Genomic DNA, 20,016 nt, shown 5'->3' on the forward strand with positions numbered 1-20,016 from the left:
GACACCTGTAACGGGTGTAATAACCAGAGAGGGTGTGAGTAAGCCCCGAGAGGGGCCTGAACCCATGGACCAGGGTGGAGGAAGGATGGAGGGGGGTGGGAGTCAGGGAGGAGAGTGACAGGATGCCATTGGTGCTTGGCCCGCAAAGGGGCTGGAAGGAGGCGCAGACACAGGGTCGGGGGAGCAGGCCCCAGCGGGACGGTGTGGGAGCAGCAGTACCAAACGTCATGGACGGCCCATGTGAGGGGTGACAACGGCAGCAGGGGACCCTACCCCCCAGGGCACGCGGAGGTGGGGGGGGGGGGCAGGGAAAGGGCGCGGTCCCCTGGACCGCGCAGCTGGGGTGTGGGGCAAGGCTGGCCATGACTCAGTGTGCCTCGAGGGCCCCCGGCCGGTGCGTCTGCGGTTACTGGCAACAGGCAGCCTGGTGATGTCGCCCCGAGGGGACGGGCCCCGGGGACCCCACTGCAGGAGGGGGCCCGCAGGGTCAGAGCCCAGTGAGACAGGTGGGACAGGGCGAGAGCATGAGGCCCGGGGTGGGTGGGGTGGGGGTCCCAGTGGGGCAGCAACGAAGGGTGGGTGCGGAGACGGCGCCCCCTAGTGCGGGGCAGCCCCACTGCGCCAGCCTGGGGCACAGAGGTCCGTGTGCCGCTGAGCGCTATCTGCGCTGCTCTGTCCCCTGAGTCGCCAGCCCTGCCTCGCGTCCTCAGCCAGACGACCCTGAGTCGCCCGGCCATACTCCGGTCACCAGGCCGGCCTATCCTGCCGACGGGGTCCCCAGAACAGGCTCACCTTCATCAACCCCAACCGTGAGCCGCCAGGGCAGCAAAGGAAGACAGCCAAGAACAGGTCTCAGGCCAGCAGTCAGCCCCGCATGTGCCCGCCCGCCCGGTGATCCCGCACCAGACAGCGCCGCCCGCACCGCGTCACTCTCCACGCAGCCCGCGGTGAAACACGTCCGACATTCGTCTTCCCCCAGGCCGCGCCCTTGACCTTTCAGTTCTCACTGGAACGGCCGCCTCTTCCTCGGAGCACGGCCGTTCTCTCTTTGTTCATCTAGCGATGACACCCCCCCCCCCAGGCAGAGTGTCCCAGCACGGCCCGACCATCACCTCCGCAGGGAACTGAAGTGTGCCCCCCCCACCCAGTGTCCGCTGCTGAAGCCCTAACCCCTAACCGGGGGCTGCAGGTGGGCCTTGGGAGGTGACCAGGCTTAGATGAGGGCACGAGGGTGGGGCCCTGGTAGGAAGGAGAGACGCAGGTGGGGGAAAGAGCACTGTCCCCCGCCGGGGACGAGGTCCTCACCAGAGGCAGCCGGATCTGGACGTCCAGCCTCCAGCACCGGGAGGAATTAATTCCTGGTGACTGTGGCGTGTCCACTCAGCCTCTTGCAAAGAGCGTTCTGCGGAAACATCAACGTTCCCTGGGAGGCGACAGTGCTGCGCACGGCCTGTGCGCCCGCTGCCGGCCTCATTCCCCAGGCCTCCCTTCCAAAGGCTAACCTAGCTGTCCCCCAACTCTCCACGGGGCCCCCTTCCTGGGGCCCCGGGAGGGATCTCGAGTGCCGGAGAAGCTGGGCTGGGCCGCAGGACAGGTGTCAGGATGACCTCAGCACGTGTGCCTCTGTTAACTGTCGCGAGTCCCCCACACCTTAGGTCGTTTTGCTTGTTTTCACTCAGCGGTCAGCCGTGACAGCAGTCTGCTGGGACATTCGGTATCTCGTCCTCCGTCCTCACGGGGAAGGTCAAGCCCACTAAATACCACACAAGCTCCAAACGGTGCTCCCACGAGGGCAGCGTCCAGAGCAGGACATCTCGGTGGAGACCGCCCGACCGAACCCTGTCTCCAGATGGGAAGGCAGAGGCCCAGAGAGACCGGGAGGCTTGCACCTGCGCTAACCCTGGGCCCCCGCTGAATCCCCCAACACAGGGGCAGGGCCACCACATCCCGGAGGATGATGGAGTGCGCCTTCCTGTTCAAAAGCCCGAACACCACAGAGGAGACTGGGAGCCACAGTAGAGCACAGACTGGATGTGAGTGCGGCCCCATCACGTGACTGAAGAGCCTGCTGGCCGCTGGGAAGATCCCACCCCGAAACGTGGGAGGGGATTCTTCCTGAGCCCTACCCCCCCGCCCCCCCTGCCCCGCACAGAGAAACTGAAAACAACACCTGGCCCTCTGCCCCCATCCAGACGGCTCGCCTCCCTCCCGCACAGGGAAGGGGTGGGGAGAGCCAGAGGAGAGTGCCTGCCTGCAGGTGCGTGGCTGCTAAGTGTTTTCCCCACCTCCACAGAACGATTAATTACTGATTGATTTCATCAGCGGAAAATGCGCCCTGAGGGTCCGCACACATCCTGCCTTCTGAGTAACTTAAAACCCGGGAGTAACTTGAGAGCATTTGGCTCTTGGCCCAGCTCCGAATGGCACGGCCAACGGCCAACGTTAACGCTGATTCAAGGTCGCTGCTGTCACGTGCCCCCCGGCCCCTGCCCTTGGAGAAGTGTGGGACAGTGCCTTGGGGGCTCCGGGGAAAATGGGTGCCAGGAGGGACATTGCGCAGCTCACGGAGCAGGGTGACAGAGGTGGTCATGGGGCCCTCGGCACGCTGGCACCTGGGTCTCAGACATCAGCCTCCAGAGCCGCGAGAGAAACAGCTGTTGTTTACACCCCCGGGCCCGTGGTATTTGTCGCGGCAGCGCTAACAGTCCAGTACGCTTTCTCTGCCGCCAGCGAAACTGGGATTCAGAGAGGCAAAGCCACCCGCCTCGAGTCACACAGCAAGCTGGGCAGGCCTGTTGTTCAGTGGCCTGGAGCACGGACCCAGCACATGAGACCCCGATCGCAGTCCTTAGCCCATGCAAGCTGGGACAAGTTACGGTCCTCTCTGAGCCTCTGGGTCCTCTCTGTAAAGGGGACCCTGGGTCGCTGAGCACATGGTAACGTACGTTCCGTTCAGACTGAGGTCTCCTTCTCCAGCCCACACCTCGGCTGAGGAGCAGGGGGCCGGTCTTCCAGCACCAGAGAGGCTCCCCGTGGAGCCAGTCACACCCGGAAGGCTACACTGCCACGAGCGGGGCTGAAAGTATGCTACGGACTTATGGGAAGACAAACACCACCCCCCGCCCCGGGCTGCCTCGGCCGAGGCTGAGGACACCTGGCCACGGGGACCCGGGACAGCTGCCAGTTGGCCCCACCTTACCTATCGCCAGACTGTCCCTTTTGCCCTCAACAATGTCCTCTTCCACCGGGCCCCCCTCCACAGGCCCTGAGACGTGGCAAAACCCGGTCGTGCCACACACCGAAACAACCTTACAGGAGGGCCGGTGTGGGGAAGGGCCGGCCCTGGGGACCTCGAGGCCTGAGTGCGGGTCAGAGACTCCACACCTCCATGCACGGCTCCCACCCGCTGTAGACCTGCTTTCACTGAGCAGAATGAGCAGAGCCATCCTTTGCCGGTGCTGGGCGATGCACACATGAACATACGCACACAACGTGCATATACGCAAGTGTGCAAGTATGTGTGTGTGCACACGCGTGTGCACATATACACATATGACACTCATGCAAGCACGCACCCATACGTGCCAACATAAACGCAGGTGTAAACGCGTGTCCTTGTGTGCACACACATACGTGCCAACATACACATGCCTATTCCGACATACGTACACACGTAGAAGCATACGCACAACCCATACACCCGTGTGTGTGCACAAGTGCACGAACACAAACGTATCTTTTATCCTCACACCTCTCGAGGTTGTGAAGCTGGTAAGCACTGGCTGGGCTTGAACCCAGACCACCAGGGCACCCAGGAGGCCCCCCGCACACTCGCCCCCTGCCACAGCCCCTGTGCACTGACCTATCCCTGGGGTGGCTACCGTTCCCAAGAGGAACGTTCTGTGTCTTGGGTGTGTTGGAGACACAAAGGTAAGAACCATTAAACTCCCCCGAGATGGTCAGCACATTCTCCATAGCGATCCCGGGCGGTTTGTGTAGCTGACTTGTTTTCACTCGCAGACGTTTCTTGGGCGGAGAAATAGTGTGGTAATAAGCCCGGAGGCTCTCACGGGAGCACCGATGAGAACGAGAGCTCTTGGCCTTTTTGCCTGCTTCCGGGAAGGTTTTCTTGCCCTCCAAACGACAAGAAGCTTTTTGCAAAAAGCAAACAAATTTCCCTGCCTCGGATGTAGGAGGTGATTGCAAATGCACCAGACGCACTTGGATCCCGTCCCCGTAAGTTTGAAGAGCTGGCGGAGGCTCCCCGGGGAGCCGGGAGCTGACGTGATGTCCCTCCCTCGTCCCGTCCCACTAATGAGAAGCGTACAAGAGCGTGTCTGTCCTCTAGACACACAGGAGGAACGAAGGAGCGGGAGCAGAGCACAGCAGGCACGTGATTCTGATTAATTTTAATGAAGATCTCACACAGTCCTTTGAAGTGGAGACCGGGGAGAGAGGGCACTCGGAATTCACTTCCTCAGCGATTTTTAACGAAGGGTAATGTGCACGTTGCAGAGCCCAGAAAGCCTGTCACCGACACAGGGTCACCCTCCACCTTGGCGCGCCAGGAGGGCCCTGGCTTCCAAGGGGAGCGGCCCGGGGGGCCCCCTAATCTTGTCCTCCTAGCAGGGCGCCTTGAAAACGTGGACGACACACTTAGCAGGCCGTGTCAGCAGAGCCAGCCCTGTACGGTTTCCACCTCGCTGTGCAGGCTAGAAATGTGCAAATTACGCTTATTTCAGTAAAGGACAAAGGACAGCAGGAGGTTTCTGAAGCCCCTTCGGCTGGACTCTGTTATTTCAGAAAAGGCATCCATCGGCTGGCGGGCACTTTCTCCTGTTTGAGTCCCCCTGGCAGGGGGGCTGCTCCGTGTGCCCACCCGAGCCCCTCCCCCCTCCCCAGCACACAGCAAATCCGCCAGAGGCCCCACGGGACGCCTCCACGGGACGGGATCCGAGATGAGCAGGGCACCCAGGTGAGGGCGAGCAGATGTTCACGACCAACCTGCAGCGCAGACGCTGGAACGCTGTTCCAGGCGGGAACAGCAATGCCTGGGCGCCTGCCGACGGGTGCCCGCGTCTCAGCCGCCTCCGGAACGGAAGCTGCACTGTAAGGAGGGCCCGGCTGGTTCCCTTGTGCACCACGGTTTGAGAAGCAGCAGCGCGGCAGAGCCAGTGAAAAGAACCCAGCTCTGCGTGGCCCGATCCTTGGCCACAGACCCACAGACCCATGTCTGCACCCCTGGGGCCCTCGGCACGGCAGACAGGGTCACCGCAGATTTCAAAGATATTTGAAGAGGCTGAATTTGAAATTATTTTTCAGTTGATCGTGGTCTTTCCAAGCGCTGGGTCTCGTGTGAGACCAAGATGAAAGCAGGTGGGTCACGCCCACCACGCACGGTGCGGACTTGCCATTAAAGGCCAGTCACCAGCGGGGCCACTTCCGAAGGACCCCAGGAGAAATGCCCCTCAGGCCTCGATGCCAGAGACACTTTGCAAGCGTAAGCAGCTCACGTGTTTTGCCAGATGGAGTCCGAGTCCCATGGTCTAAGGGACCTGCAAAGCCCTAAGAGTAGGCGGCAGCCTGGGGGGGCGGGAGGGCCCACGACGTCCCGGAGCCCGCAGGACCCCCTCTGCCTGCAGGTGCTCCATGCTATGGACACCCGTGCTGCTTCACAAAGAGAGGAAGTTTGAGAGTCGCTGACCTAAGTGGCTGTGTCATCCTTCTGGCACTGATGTGAGAACTTTGGACCCGTCTTGGCGGGTCACCTGACCGAATGCAGAGGACCTCACTGCGTGATTTCATCCAGATAACCTCATCCGGGGGCTCCTGGGTGGTCCAGTCGGTTGAGTGTCCCACTCTTGACTTGGGCTCAGGTTACGAGCTCCCAGTTCGTGGGTTCGAGCCCCGCGTCGGGCTCTGCTCTGACAGCACGGAGCCTGCTTGGCATCCTCTGACCCCCTCTCTCTCTGCCCCCCTTTCTCTGCAGATGCGTGCACTCTCTCTAAAGTAAAATTTTATGTAACAATCTCATGTTATCCATACGTATTTTGTGGTGTCCAAAATTTTCTACCTTAGCTGAAACGTAGTATGTTGTATTTTAAACATGCCATGAAACAAAACAGAATGGGGAGAAGGGGAGGGAGAGAGATTAGCGGATTAGCCGCGGAGGCAAAGGGCGATGTAAGGGTCCCTCCCACACTTCCAGCAGCAGCCCCGGGGGTGAGGGGCACTCTCTCCACCGTGGGGAGCAGCAGGCCCCCATCAGCGGCTCCTAGCGATCTGCCCAAGATGTGAAGGAGGGGCTGAGCCCCATAGGCAGCGTTGGGACCACAGATCCATCCAGTCCCGGGACTTCCCCAAAGGGAGGAAGCCCTGCTGTGGCGCACTTGTGGAAAATAACTCGTCGGGGAAGGGACCCACCCTGCAGTGGTGAACAGAGAGGAGGGGAGGGACTCGCCCAGACACTGAGCCAGAAGGTCAGGAGGCTCAGGGTGTCGTCAGCACTCACGAGACCCAAGGCTGTGGAGCCTCAGATGAGAAAGTGGGTTGGAAAGTTGAGGGCAAGACTCTGCACGTGAACCTCCTGGCAGCGGTTGGGCCAGGTGCTGGAGAGAGGCTCTGGGGACCCTCAGCAGCCACCGTGAGGCAGGTGGACGACACCGTGAGAAGGGCGGAGGACCCCACCCCTGAGGCCCGGACGGCGCCCCGCCTGGCACAGCCAGATCACAGCTGAGGAAGCTGCAGGGCGGTGCTGTGGGCAGGAAGCCGGCGTCGGGGCAACCGGGTGAAAGCTCAGAACAGCAGCATCGGTCACCAGTAAAGTGTGATAGAGATTTAAAAACTAATAAACTTTTTATGCTTCTCAAGGAGTCCAGTAATATTTACACGGAAAAAAATGATTCCGAGAAATGAAAAAAGGCGGCGGTCCCTTTGTCCACGCCCAGGTGGTGCCCGGACTGCTAAGAGCAGACACGTCCCGGACCCCCGGTTCCTGCAATGCTCGCTGCTGTCCGCGTGCGTCTCCGCGGGAGAGAAGAGCCTTCTGGAAGCTACAGGTGTCGGAGACCGGGCACCAGGAAGAGTGTGGCCGAGCGGTGGCTGTGAGCCACCAAAACCCTCCCGGACAGGAGGGGAGGGTGGGAAAGAGGGTGGGAGGACCCTCAGGCCCTGAGCGGCTGCCACCCCGTGCTGCACAGAGGCCAGGGGGAGGGGGTCTGTGGAGGCCCCGGGAGCTGAGCTCATCCTTCCTGGGAGCTTTGCCACAGGGGAGCCGGGCCTGGCACTTCCGAGGTCGCCCACAGCTCTCTCCACGTCCAGCGCAGACCATGAGCGCACTGTCAGCACGCGGGGTGTCTGCAGGAGGCCAGAGACTACAAACCCTCACCCCAGGGACACCTGCTGTAGGTCCAGCCATCTTTATAAAATGTGCCAACATCAAAAATCAGCTCGTGGTCTTTGTCCAGAATACCAAAAATACAGAAGGAACGAGGAAGGGGCACCAGGGTGGCTCAGTCGGTTAAGCATCTGACTTCAGCTCAGGTCATGATCTCACGGTTTGTGGTTTTGAGCCTCGCGTCGGGCTCTGTGCTGACAGTATGGAGCCTGCTTGGATTCTCTCTCTCCCTCTCCGTCAGCTCCTCTGTAGCTCTCTCTCTCTCTCTCTCTCTCTGCCCCTGTCCCACTCACTCTCTCTCTCAAGATAAACAAAAGAAATAGCATGCAAATTTATGTGAACAACGTAATCACAACAAAGCAAAAAAAAAGCACGAAAAAAGGAAACATACCGAAAATAAGTAGCAGTCTCTGGGTGATTTTAGTATGGCTGACTTTCTCACTTCCGGTATGCATAAACCTTCTACCAGAGCACCTGTCACTGCTGTGCGTCGGAGAGAGCTGAAACAAGGCAGTTACTTAATGAAGGCAGGACTTCCCTGCCACTTGCCTGTTGAGCTCAAACACGGTGACTTGGAAGACACATCAGTGAAACGGGATCGTGAGATGAATTTGTGAGCATCTAGGGTTGGGGAGCTAGCCCACTTCCCAGCTGCACAATATAGAATCATTGTGAAAGAATGAAGCAGAGAAGCATCCTCTTACCACCGTGTAAATTTCATACCTAGTTCAGTAATAAAATTAGAGGTACATGTACAGCACTTTCCACTTTCCTGAGAAGTATGGTAATAAACTAAAAACAGCAAGCCCTGTAGTTCTGAGATTGTTATCACAACCCAAGCACTTTGCGAAGCACAAGCTGACCACGGAGCCCGCCCCGCCCGCCCCCCGGGGCCGACTCTCCTCCCTCCTCCTCCCGGTCAGCTGGGCTGGCATCCTGCAGGGGCCCCAGGAGAGGGGCTCCTGCCTCCCTCACTCCTGCTCCACGGATGGAGTGCTCCAGAAAACGGGAAGAGTGCACCGAGGGGTACGCACGGATCGCCTTTTTGAAGTATTCTAAGGAAACGTATTCTAAGGAGATATTCAGAGGTAGGAAAAGTATCTTACATACCAAGAAGAAAAAGAACCCGAAAGCATTTTTTAAAGGCTGAAAAAGACACAATAGAAGAAACCAAAAGAAAAGAAATACAAATGGCTTTTAAATACACGAAAAGTGACTCTGCTTCACTCAGAGTAAGAGAAGCAAAGTGAAGCCTCCTAAGGCGGCATTTTCCTATGGTCAGACTGGCAGCCTTCCCACCTCAGCGAGGGCGTCGGGCGACGGTTCTTTGTGTTGACCGTGAGAGAGCGCATTGCCTCCATCCTTTGGGAGGGCAAGATCGACCAAAATGTCAAATGCTTGAGCACGCTGACCTGGCGATCACACTGTTAGAAATTCACCTTCAAGCCGTACTCATACACGCTTAAAAAGGACACATACTGGATCATTCTCTGCAGCAAACCCCCCTCCAGGAATGGAGCCCAGTTGAAGCAGGATGAGTCCACACGCGGAATCCCACATCACCACGGGGGAGGAGGCGGGAAACACGTCCGTGCCCGCATAGAATGATCTCGGGGACATATTGTTAAGTGAAAGAGGGAAATGCAGATCAATACGTGTACAGTGTAACCGTCTGCACAAAAGGAGGGAGGAATAGAGCGTACACATCCTTGCCGATTCGATTCACGGACTATCTCTGAAAAGAGAGGGGCGCCTGGGTGGCACAGTCGGTTAGGCGTCCGACTTCAGCCAGGTCCGATCTCGCGGTCCGTGAGTTCGAGCCCCGCGTCAGGCTCTGGGCTGATGGCTCAGAGCCTGGAGCCTGTTTCCGATTCTGTGTCTCCCTCTCTCTCTGCCCCTCCCCTGTTCATGCTCTGTCTCTCTCTGTCCCAAAAATAAATAAACGTTGAAAAAAAAAATTAAAAAAAAAAAAGAGAAATCAACCCAGTGTGGGGGAGGGTGCCAGGGAGAATGGAGTTTCTTTGAACTTTGAGAAGGAGTAGGCTTTGAACTTTGAACTATGAGAATAGTTCATTTATTTTTTTAACTAATTTGTTAGGAGTGAAGGAGAAAACAAGAAATAAAAATCATCAGGGATGATGGAGGCATCGTGACCAAAATACTCTGGGTCTTGAACGTGACCAGGGGCTTCCCAGGTGTGTGCAGCTCTCCGACTCATGACTCGTGCATCAAAAGGAGCATGTCCAGAAATCATACCTCAAAAAAGTGAAAAAGTAGTGCATATGCTTGAACACACAGTAAAGCCTTGGTTTGTGAGCATAATTTGTCCAAGAATCACGCTTGTAATCCAAAGCGCTTGTATATCAAAGCGAGTTTCAAGAACCATTGGCTCAGATGTGATCACGTGACATCCAGTGTCACGTACAGCCCATATTGCAAGACACCGCTCGTTTATCAAGTTAAAATTTATTGGAAATGCTTGCTCGTCTTGTGGAACACTCGCAGAACAAGTTACTCGCGATCCAAGGTTTTACTGTATATGCTCAATGGCCTTTATCTGCATTGTTGTAATAACTTTTTGAAAACTGGAAACCACCTAGCTCTCCAGTGTTACGGGATCGACTGGGGGACCAGCTGGGCGGATGGCAGCGTAATTCCCAGAGCACAGTGGGTATACGCTGGCACGCACCTCTACCCCGTTTACTGCGCAGCGACTTCGCGGGTACGATCTATTTCCTGTAGGACTTGGCACGGCCCCCGGGGGATAGGGACAATGACACTGCTGTACTAAGAAAGAAGCAGAGTCAGCAACTAGGGTCCTTTAGCCAAGGTGGGGGAGCCACTGTGTAGCCCCACACACACCAGCCAAGTCTGTCCACTTGGTCCTTTGCACACCCCCATCACTGCTCGCACGCCTCCTTATCTGCTCACACACCTTATCTGGTTAAATGTTCCCATCACTGCTCGCACGCCTCCATCACTGCTCGCACGCCTGCTTAACTGCCCGCACGCCTCCACAAAACTGCTTGAAGTCCTCCATAACTTTTGGCACACCTCCATCACTGCGTGCACTTCTCCATAACCGTTGCACAGTCTCACAGTTGCACTTGTGTGTGTAATGTTCACAAATGATCCCCATTTTGCAGAGGACGCTGGCGAGGGGCTAGGCCAGGACTGAGTTTTCACGCACGTGACCACCCTATTATGTGGGAAGGGGCACTCTGCACCCTGGTTCACCCCAAGGTGTCAAATTCCTTTCGAATCCCCGCCCCCCCACCCCCCACCCCGTGGCTCCTGCAGGAGCCAGAGCACCAGCTGGTTCCTCTCGGGCAGATCTCTGAGGGACCGAGAAGGGCCAGACCTGGGGGAGGGAGGGGGGAAGGGGCGGGTACCTTTCTCTCCCGTGGGGCCGACTCTTCCGGGCCGTCCGGGTGCACCTTTGTCCCCCTTCTGTCCGGCATCCCCTGTGGAAGAAGTCACCGCATTTAGGACCTCGTTCTGGGCTCACGCTGCAGTGTGACATGGGGAGGACTGACAACAGACGGCTTGTCACCGTATCTGAGCTACCAGCCAGGCCCCGTGGCCTCCTCTCCCCCATCCCAGCCCCCAGGAGATTTTATCTCTCATTCGGACCATCTCCCACCCCCACAGGCCTTCACCCCTCCTCCCGGCCCCAATCACGGAGATCTCAAGTTGCCCCGCCCCAAATCTGTGTGGGCTCTGCCTCTGCCCCCCGCCTTCCCTCCGGGGATGTTGTGTGTCCCTCTCTCCAGTCATGCCTCCGGGCCAGCTCGCCCTCTGGTGCACAGTCCTCCCTGAGACCCTCTCTGACTGCCCCGCTGCCCCTCCGCCCCCACGGCCACTTGAGGGGCCCAGGGGTCTCTCGGATCCCCCATGGCCAGGTGTCCTTCTGGCCACCCACCCTGCGTCTGGCTGATGCACCCGGGAAGAATAATCAGGTGCCCATGTCAGCACCGCCTGGTGCCTTCAGCACGAGCCCCCCACCCCCACCCCGCCACCTCCACCCCCACAGCACATGCTCCTGCTTGGGGGCCGGGCACCTGTGACCAGGTGGGCACATCCGCCTGATTCAGTTCGTTATCAAGGTGGGTCCTGCTCTCAGTCACTGTGCGCGCCCCCAGATGTGTCCTGCTCTCCGCCCACACTACATGCCCCCGCCTTTATCACGGGTCCGGGCATGTTTTGGTGGCAGTCACCGGCTGTTCTTTTATCTGTTGCTGATTTCATTCAGAACTGAAACAGGGAGATGGGCTGTTAAGTCTCCTGAGACCCCACACTGGCCACAAATGGACCTGATGGCTTTTCCCCAGGGATGAGTCCGTCCTACAACTTTCCTGGTTCCGGTGGCCACACTGATGCTCCCAGACTGCAAGCCCGGGCCCAGCTGTCACCTCTGCTTTTCTGCGTCCCTCATCAGCTAAGTGCAACCCCCGCCCGGGTCTGTGAGGTCTAACTGGCCCACTCCCTGTCCTGTCCGTGTTCTGTCCCCGTCGGACTGGCCCTGGTGACTGCCCTCAGGCTGCCCATGCAGGACAGACGGGCACAGGACGCGGAGGCACCCGGAAGGAGTGGTGCAGGCGTGGCTGGAGCAGAGGACAGGGTCCCAATGTTGGGGGGACATCAGGGTCCCCCCAGTCCTCCCCACCCCCCCAACCCACACCTAAAACACAGATCCGATGATGTTATTTCCCTTCCCAAAACCAACAACAAGCTGAATGTGGTCACAAATAACGTCCCCTTTCTAAAGCCGTCGTCCTCAGTAGGTCTGTAGCCCCCGCGTTGACGGCCACCTTCTCACCTGACTCTCCAGTTTGTACCCCCAGTTCCCTCACCAGCTGCCTCTTCTCTCCGGAGGCCGGGACCTCGTGCCACATCCCAGCCATTTTTATATGGCTCGTCCGCCTAATCGGGGTGGTGTTCCTCCTATGAGAGCACATGGGTGCCGCCTGCGGCCGGGGCACCTGCCCAGGTGTGCGCCATGCCCACCAGCGTCTGCGTAACTCTGATCCTCTGCGACTCTCCTAGGCACTCACACGTGGGGAGAGGCTTAACTGGGTTACAGATTCCCCAGCGGGATTCCCAAAACTGATCATCTGGCTGGAAGGAGGGGACGTTCCATTTAAATTTAAGTAAACGAAGAGAGGGCACCTGGGCGGCCCAGTCGGTTAAGCGTCGGCCTCTTGGTTTTGGCTCAGGTCACGATCTCACGGTTCGTGGGTTCGAGCCCCACATTGGGCTCTGCGCTGGCTGCAGAGCCTGCTGGGATTCTCTCTCTCCTTCTCTCTCTGCCCCTCCCCTGCTTGCTTGTGCTCTCTCTCTCTCTCAAAATAAATAAATAAGCCAAAATATTTTTAAAATTTAAGTAAACAGAAAAGCAAAGTGAGTGCCAACAAAAACTAGAAGACAGAGCTGGCATGTCACCGTCACCCCCGTGCCACAGCCAGGAAGGCTCTGGCCAGCCCCCCGGCGAAGGGTGTGCTGACATAAGCCTAGCACACATGCGTGGCCCTTAAATCTCTGAGTCGTTTGTCTTTCTTCAGAGAGGAAATTATTACAATAGCAATTCTTGGAGACACATTGAGAGACCAGTGGGAAATACCAACTAACAGGATGAACTCACCACCAAGAACGTGCAGACATTTGGGGACACCAACGTCAGGAAAGAGAAATAGCAGAGGAACAGAACTCTTGGGGCAGTCAGAGCCTGCTCTCAAATCACACGCTGAATATCTTCATCAAGATAAGACATGGGGCACCTGGGGGGCTCGGTCAGTGGAGCGTCCGACTTCGGCTCAGGAGTTCGAACCCCTGTAGCTCAGAGCCCGGAGCCTGCTTCTGCTTCTGTGTCTCCCTCTCTCTCTGCCTCTCCCCCATGCACACTCTATCTCTCAAAATAAATAAACGGTTTTAAAAATAAAAAAAGATGAGAGAATAAGTGTCTATGAGCAAAATGAAAAAGCACTGAAAAAGAACCAACTAGATCTTGTACACGAAATTAATTTTTGAACGGAATCGCACTACAGAAAGGCCGAGAAGCAGAACGGCCCATGATACAAGCTAGCTCCTGAAACAAGAAATGAGGCTGAAGAATTTTTTTTTTTTTTCACAATGCAACACGAAGAGATAAAGAACTGGAAAGCTTTGTTTGGACTTAAAAAAATAAAATAAAAATAAAGCTATCAAGTTGAGAGTGAAGAAAAGCCCCACCAGTTCCACCATCCACCTTAAAGGAATTCCAGAAAAGGGGGAACAGACACTGGGGCCGTGAGAGCGTGCAGATTTAACAGCTGGGACCTCCCGGCACCAGGGGAAGGTGTAAAAGAGCACGTGGCAAGCGCCCACGGAGAACCACGCAGGAGAGACGCGCAGAAACAACCTGGCCGTGTCGGAGTGACGCACGGAACATCGAGAATGAAGAGGAATTGCGGCGGCTACCCAAGAGGAGCGGGAGGTTGTAAAGGCTTCCTGCGCGTGAACGAGAGTCAGGTTGACGTGAGAATCGTCATTTGCAACGCGGGATGCAAGATAAAGTGAGATAAAATGAGGCAACGATCTCAACCTGAAAAAGCCATAATTCAGTTGAGCGATCGGAAAAGGCCCCTCTGATGAAGAGACTTCTAACTGAGAGGGGCTGTTGCCAGGCAAGGAACAGGGAAAAGGGTGTCTGAGACGGGGGCGGGGGGCAGCGCCTGCACAGGTGAGGGGCCAGGAGACCGGGAGAGACTGGTCCACAGGAGCCCACGAGGGCGGGGAGCAGCCAGCGCTCAGACCTCAGGCTTGAGGGCCACATGAAGCCACCAGGGCCGTTACAGGGTCCACCCGCCGTGTCGGGGCAGAACAGCGAGTGTGCTACTGCAAGCGTCCCGGCGGGGGCGAGCGTCCATCGCCGCACGTGCAGCACCAGCAATCTGCTGTCACGCGCCACGTCCTTGGCCTGAAACTCCTTGATGGCACAACTTCTGCCCGCTCTCCAGCGGCTTCACGCGCCTGCATATAACCTGGTCGGACCGGCGTGCGTAGCAAGGATCTGAGGCACCGACACACCCTCACAGCCCCGAACGGCCCCTCGTGTCCCACAAACCCCTCTTCCTAAAGCAGGAAAGGTGACTAATACGCATCATTAAACATGAGTCTTCCTGATAACACGGGTTTTCTTGGGCGCTCTTAGAGTGTTAGAAAGTCCCTCAAACTTCATTCTCCCCACGATTCTGCTTCCTTGACAACCGACCGTATTAGCCAACGTGTTGCGGCCACTACTGGTGGCAGGTGCCCTGAACTCCTCTGTGGTCGCTGTGGCTCCGTCCAGAGCCCAGAGTCCGAGACCCTCCCCGCCACCTGTGCCTCGTGGACTCTCCAGCTCCGGGGACGGGACGTGCTGTGTCCTGGAAAACACCAGCCGCGTGGGTGTTTCTATGAGAAGCCGCGTCTCGCCCCTCGCCGTTCTCGCCCAAACTCGGGAGTGGCAGCGCCTGGGGCCACAGAAACCATCGGCGGCGGGACTGCCTCCTGGTGACCTTGGCCTCCTCCTTGGAGCCGAGCCCTTGATGTGCTTCTCAAGAACAAAGCTGCTTTGGTCACGCAAAGCGGCACTGGTCACGGTCGGCAGGGTCCGAAGGGCCTGCTGTCTGCTGGTCTCAGGAGGTGGGGTGGCTGGGAACCTCTCCCCTCAAAACTTACACGCGTTCTGGGCCGCCTGGGGGGCTCGGTCGGTTGAGCGTCCGACTTCGGCTCAGGTCACGATCTCGCGGTCTGTGAGTTCGAGCCCGGCGTCAGGCTCTGTGCTGACAGCTTGGAGCCCGGCGCCTGCTTCGGATTCTGTGTCTCCCTCTCTCTCTGCCCTCCCCTGTTCATTCTCTCTCTCTCTCTCTCTCTCTGTCTCAAAAATAAATACACATTTAAAAAAAACCTTTTTTTAAACCAGTCGTCTCTCTCTCCAAATGCACAGCGAACGTGCTATTGTTAGGTCTGAATAGCAGATACATTTCATCCCAAGTGCCAACACCAGTCGGTGCAGAAGGGCCGGCAGGAGTCGGGTCGGGAAAGGTTCTGAAGCCCAGTCTGGATCCGGCGACTGACAGGGGAGGCCTGTGTTCGTGTCCCCGTAGCGGCCCTCCCTCCGGGCCCGGCCCGTGGGGTCTCAGGGACGTGTGGAGAACGAAAGAAGACATCGTTTACGTGCTGGTTTCGTGTTCAGAGCGGGGCCTGTATCGCGCCCGTATTCTCACCTCCGCTGACGGACGCCCGCGCACCAAGCTGGCTCTCGTGGCCGTGCAGGCCGAGCGTGGCCGTCCCAGAGAGGGCAGCAGGCCGGGTCGCCCGTCACCGGGGCCACTCACAGGCGGGCGTTGAAGCCACCACGCCCCCGAGCCCACCGAGAGTCGTCGTCGGGACGACGCGGCAGCGATCTCTGCCGCCGGGGGCGTCGTGTGGGGGCGGCGTCACGAACTCTCTGCCAGGTCGGACCAGGGGGCTGCGTCCAGGGCGAGGACGGCTGAGCACCCGGGCCCCGTGAGGCCGCTGCAGACGGCAGAGGGAGGGGCTCCTGTTGCAGGAGACAAAAGTCTGCCGCATCCTGAACTTGCCTTGCTTACGAGCCCCGAATCATTTGGTCTTTTTTGGCACAGATTTCTCTCCTCTCCCCTCCCCCTGCTGCCCAGGCTAAACAGCAGAACGGTAAAATCCGGACGCCGAGTAAGGGCTCTCTGCATCCGGTCGGCCAGCTCACGGCCGTGTTGCCCCCTGGGTCCTGGGTCACCACGAGACCCCCAGGCCTCGCCCCACCCCCCCCCACACACACAGCATGGGACGGTGGGAGGTGTCAGCGGGCTAACGAATGTGGCTGTGACGTCACTTCACGAGGTTTCCGTGTGTTCAGTCGTCCCCCTGAACACATACAACCTGCCAGTTAAACCTCAATGAGGCTGGACATAAAAGCGGGACGTCCAGGTTGTAAGGACCTCGGTGAGTGTGAGAAGGCGTTCTCTACGGAATTGTCCCTTTGGGGTGGCCAGGCCGGTCACTCTGGGGCAGGGCTGCGCTTGACCAGCACGTCTGGGAGACACGCTCCGCGGCCCCGAAACATCCCGCACGGCTCCACACGACCTGGAAACGTGTCTTGTTACCCGCTAGAGGACAGGCCCTTGGGAGCACGGCATCCGGGTCCTGCAAGGAGCCCCACCCTGTCCTGCTCCCCGGGGACTCCTGCCTGGTCCACCCCGAGCTGGGGCCTGCCGCCTCACCTCCCACAGGTCTCAGGAGGCACCTGGCTCTGACTTTGGTGGCAGCCATTCTCGTCACGGGTCCACAGCCCCTAAATGTGAGTCTACGTCCTCCAACGATCTCCGTGGGGAGAGCCGCAGGCATTCCCGCAAAAGTCCCATCCGGCAGAGACCAGGCTTTGGGGCCCGGGGTGTGCGCCGTCCAAGTGGGAAGGGAGCAGAATGGAATTCGGGGGCACGCGAGGCGATCAGTGCAAGTCGTGGGCCGGCCCCTCCCGCCCTTGCCTCTTGCTCCTGGAGCGAGAGGCCCAAGCTCGCCCACCCCGCGTGGGGCATGTGCCCTGGCCCTGATTTGAAGTCTTTTTATAACTCTGAACAAGAAGCCCACATTTGCATCTTGCACTGGGGCCCTCGAATGGTGGATCCCACTTAGGAGTCACAAGGTTGTGGAATCTCTTGCCCGAGCTACGGAGAAACCGGGGACCTTTTCTGAATGAAGATGCCAGTCTGAGGGCCCTCTTTCCCCTGTGCTGGTGCCCGCCCCCCACTGGCTCCGCCGGGCAAGCTCCACCGGGAGTAAATTATATGCAAACCAACAAGAGAAAAGTGTTGGGGGGTTTTGCTTGTTTGTTTTTTAAAATAGGAATTTAGAGCTCTCAGGAACTGGCATAGGACCACTGGCTTCGTAGCCTGAGTGACCCAGTTTGTTTGGCAAATTGCTACATGTCCCTGGGCCTTGAATGTCCTTATCTGCAAAATGGACCAGAGGCCGGGGCGCCTGGGCGGCTCAGTAGGTTGAGCGTCCGACTTTGGCTCAGGTCATGATCTCGCGGTCAGTGAGTTCGAGCCCCGCGTCGGGCTCCGGGCTGACAGCTCGGAGCCTGGAGCCTGCTTCGGATTCTGTGTCTCCCTCGCTCTCTGCCCCTCCCCACTCACGTTCTGTCTCTCTCTCTGTCTCAAAAATAAGTAAACATAAAAAAATGGGCCAGATGAGATCTCACTCTGCAAGTCATTTGCGATAACGTGTGTGGTGCATGGACCACACGTCAGCAGTGGCTTGTAGCTTCAGAATTACAGGATCTCTTGGCCAAAGAAAGTGTGCACATTATGTAGTCCAACCCTTAATTTTGCAGATGGGGAAACTGAGGTGCACGGAGGTCAGACCCTGAACTGGCACTCGGCCGCGCACGGGAGGCCGCGGTCAGGGTTACCTTTGAGGCCCGGGACGAGGATGTGCAGGGAACAGGCGTCTTCCGCCGTCTGCTGAGGACGCCCAGACGGGAGCAGCCACAGGAAGGCCACGCCGAGGAGAGCCAGACCCCTCCTCATCACGAGCGGTGCGGGACGCTGACTCCTGCAAGAGGGAAGGGGACACAGTGACGGGAACTCAGAACCCGGGGCCAGGGCGCAGGTAGCTGTCGGGCCTGTCCCCGCATTTGGGGCCCTCCCTCGTGGGCCCGCCCGTGCCTCCCCTGCCGGCCCCGCTCGGACCTCCATCCTGACAGCGGCCACCGGACTCTCACGTCTGCTTCCCTGTGGCGGATACTTGGTACACACGGAGGCAGGGGCGCGGTCGCATGGAAAGTACCACACTTCTCCCAGCACAGTGGCCCCGCAGTCCCCGGGCCCAGGACCACCCCAAGCCCCTGAGGAGCCTGGCTCTGGGGCCGTGAACGTGCATCTCCTGCGGTTTCCTAACTGGCATTACCGTAGGCCTCTGCGTTCTTAAACAATATGTTGTGCAGTTTGCTCGGTTTGGGACTTTATAAGGCACCATAGTCCTCTGAGTCTCGACTGTTTTACTCGACCTTCTGCCCTAGGCTCACCCACGCTGCCACGTGCAGCTACAGCTCATCGATTATCTAAGTCTATCACCTACACCACCAAGATCAGTCCCTGGGGTGGGGGGGGGGCAGGATGGGGACAGACCCTGGAAGGCGCAGGGTGCAGAAAGCTGGCCGTGCGTCCCTCCCCCAAGTGCCGGTGGGAAAGGCTTGGTGGAGACACCCAGACACCCCCCACTCCGAGACTTTTATGTTCACGTGGCACAGCGTTTGGGCACAGCCACGTGCCCGGCTGCGGGCCAGCACCGGGACCAGTGCCCGGGCCGCATCACGACTCCGTTGTCAGCCTGCGCTCACCTTACAGGGGAAGCTGGAGCCCCCGAGGTCCCCCTGAGGAGGAGCCATGGAGCACGAGAGGTCTGCAAGGGGCTGGGCCCATGCGCGGCAAGCACTTGCTGAAGACAGCATGATGCTGCCGTCACCACGCGGCGTGAGGGCCTTGCGGCCCGCGACAGCTCCAGACAGAGGAAGCCAGAGTCTCTGAGCTGAGACGTCGATGCCCTCCTTAGCGTGCCCATGCTGTGCCACGTTCTCCATGAAAAGGACGCAGGCAGAAACCGCCTGTGCTCCGTGACGCCTGCAGGGAGGCCCCAGCTCCCCTCTGCGTGACCACGGGGTGGACTGTAGAGGGTAGGGGTGAGGCTGATTGTCCCTCGATGGGGGAGAAGAGAAGGCCCACGGAGGTCAGCACACTGCTCCCGTCCCACCGGCCAGGGGACCACAGATGGGGGACGAAATCAGCTGCCCAGAGTTACCCCTCGTCGATGGGGACGGTGGGGTCAGGACCTGGGGCCTCCTGACGCACCTGACCTGTCCCCTCTGCTCCCGTCAGCCACTGAGCACCAGAGTGGGCCCACCTGCCCGCGTGCATCACGCTGCCGTGGCTTTTATTGTGTGTTGGTTTATGTTTGGTAGAGAGAAAAGGAGCCACCATTTATTACCTAACCCAGACACGTTGATCTTATTTCGTTCCCAACACCACCTGGGGACCTGGCTTCTCGCCATGAGGGTGGCGAGGCCCAGGCCGCGGGAGGCTGAACGGCCAGCGTCGCACCACAACTGGACCAGGAGGCTGGCGCTCGGCCTGTGGCGCTCACACAAGTGACCGACTGCAGGAGGGAGAAGACGTGCGAGGTCGCCCACAGCCCACAGGGCTGACCTTTGCCCTTTCCCTTCTCCTCTGCCGGCTGGGCCGGGGGTCCCCGAGCCCGCAACGTGGTCGGGAAGTAGGTCACGCCCGCAGCTGGCAAAGCGCTCAGGGCACCCTGGCCGAGTGAAGGAAAGAATCCGTGAATGAACGAACGAACGAACGAACGCACAGAAGTTCACAAGCACAACACACAGAAGTGGATGCTCTCTTCCTGCTACTGCCTGTCCAGCTCCCCAAGGGTTTTCCACGCCTGACGTCCGCACGGGATTCCCAGGGCCAGCCCCTCGGACACACGGCCGCTGCAGAGCCAGGGGCCCACGTGGACACGGCCTCGCAGTCTGTCTGCCACGCGGCCGTCAGGGTTCCGGGATCCCTAACAGTTTCTGA

General features: G+C 58.6%; 1 protein-coding gene across 7 annotated transcripts in view; it reads right to left on the reverse strand.

Annotated features, from left to right (window-relative positions):
* Positions 1–20,016, reverse strand: part of COLEC11 (collectin subfamily member 11) — a 28,885-nt gene that overhangs the window by 6,391 nt on the left and 2,478 nt on the right. For 4 of the 7 annotated variants that reach the window (XM_043604629.1, XM_043604630.1, XM_043604626.1 and 1 more), the window contains exons 2-3: positions 17,847–17,989; positions 10,789–10,860 (exon numbers count right to left, since the gene is read on the reverse strand). In XM_043604629.1, coding sequence (XP_043460564.1) covers positions 10,789–10,860; positions 17,847–17,964 — 190 coding nt within the window. In that variant the 5' untranslated portion in view covers positions 17,965–17,989. Of the gene's footprint in view, positions 1–10,788; positions 10,861–12,215; positions 12,407–17,846; positions 17,990–20,016 lie in introns of those variants that run through there. The other 3 variants (XM_043604628.1, XM_043604624.1, XM_043604625.1) reach the window with 3 other exon arrangements.

Source organism: Prionailurus bengalensis, chromosome A3 (genome assembly GCF_016509475.1).
Source record: "Prionailurus bengalensis isolate Pbe53 chromosome A3, Fcat_Pben_1.1_paternal_pri, whole genome shotgun sequence".
Taxonomy (NCBI): Eukaryota; Metazoa; Chordata; class Mammalia; order Carnivora; family Felidae; genus Prionailurus; species Prionailurus bengalensis.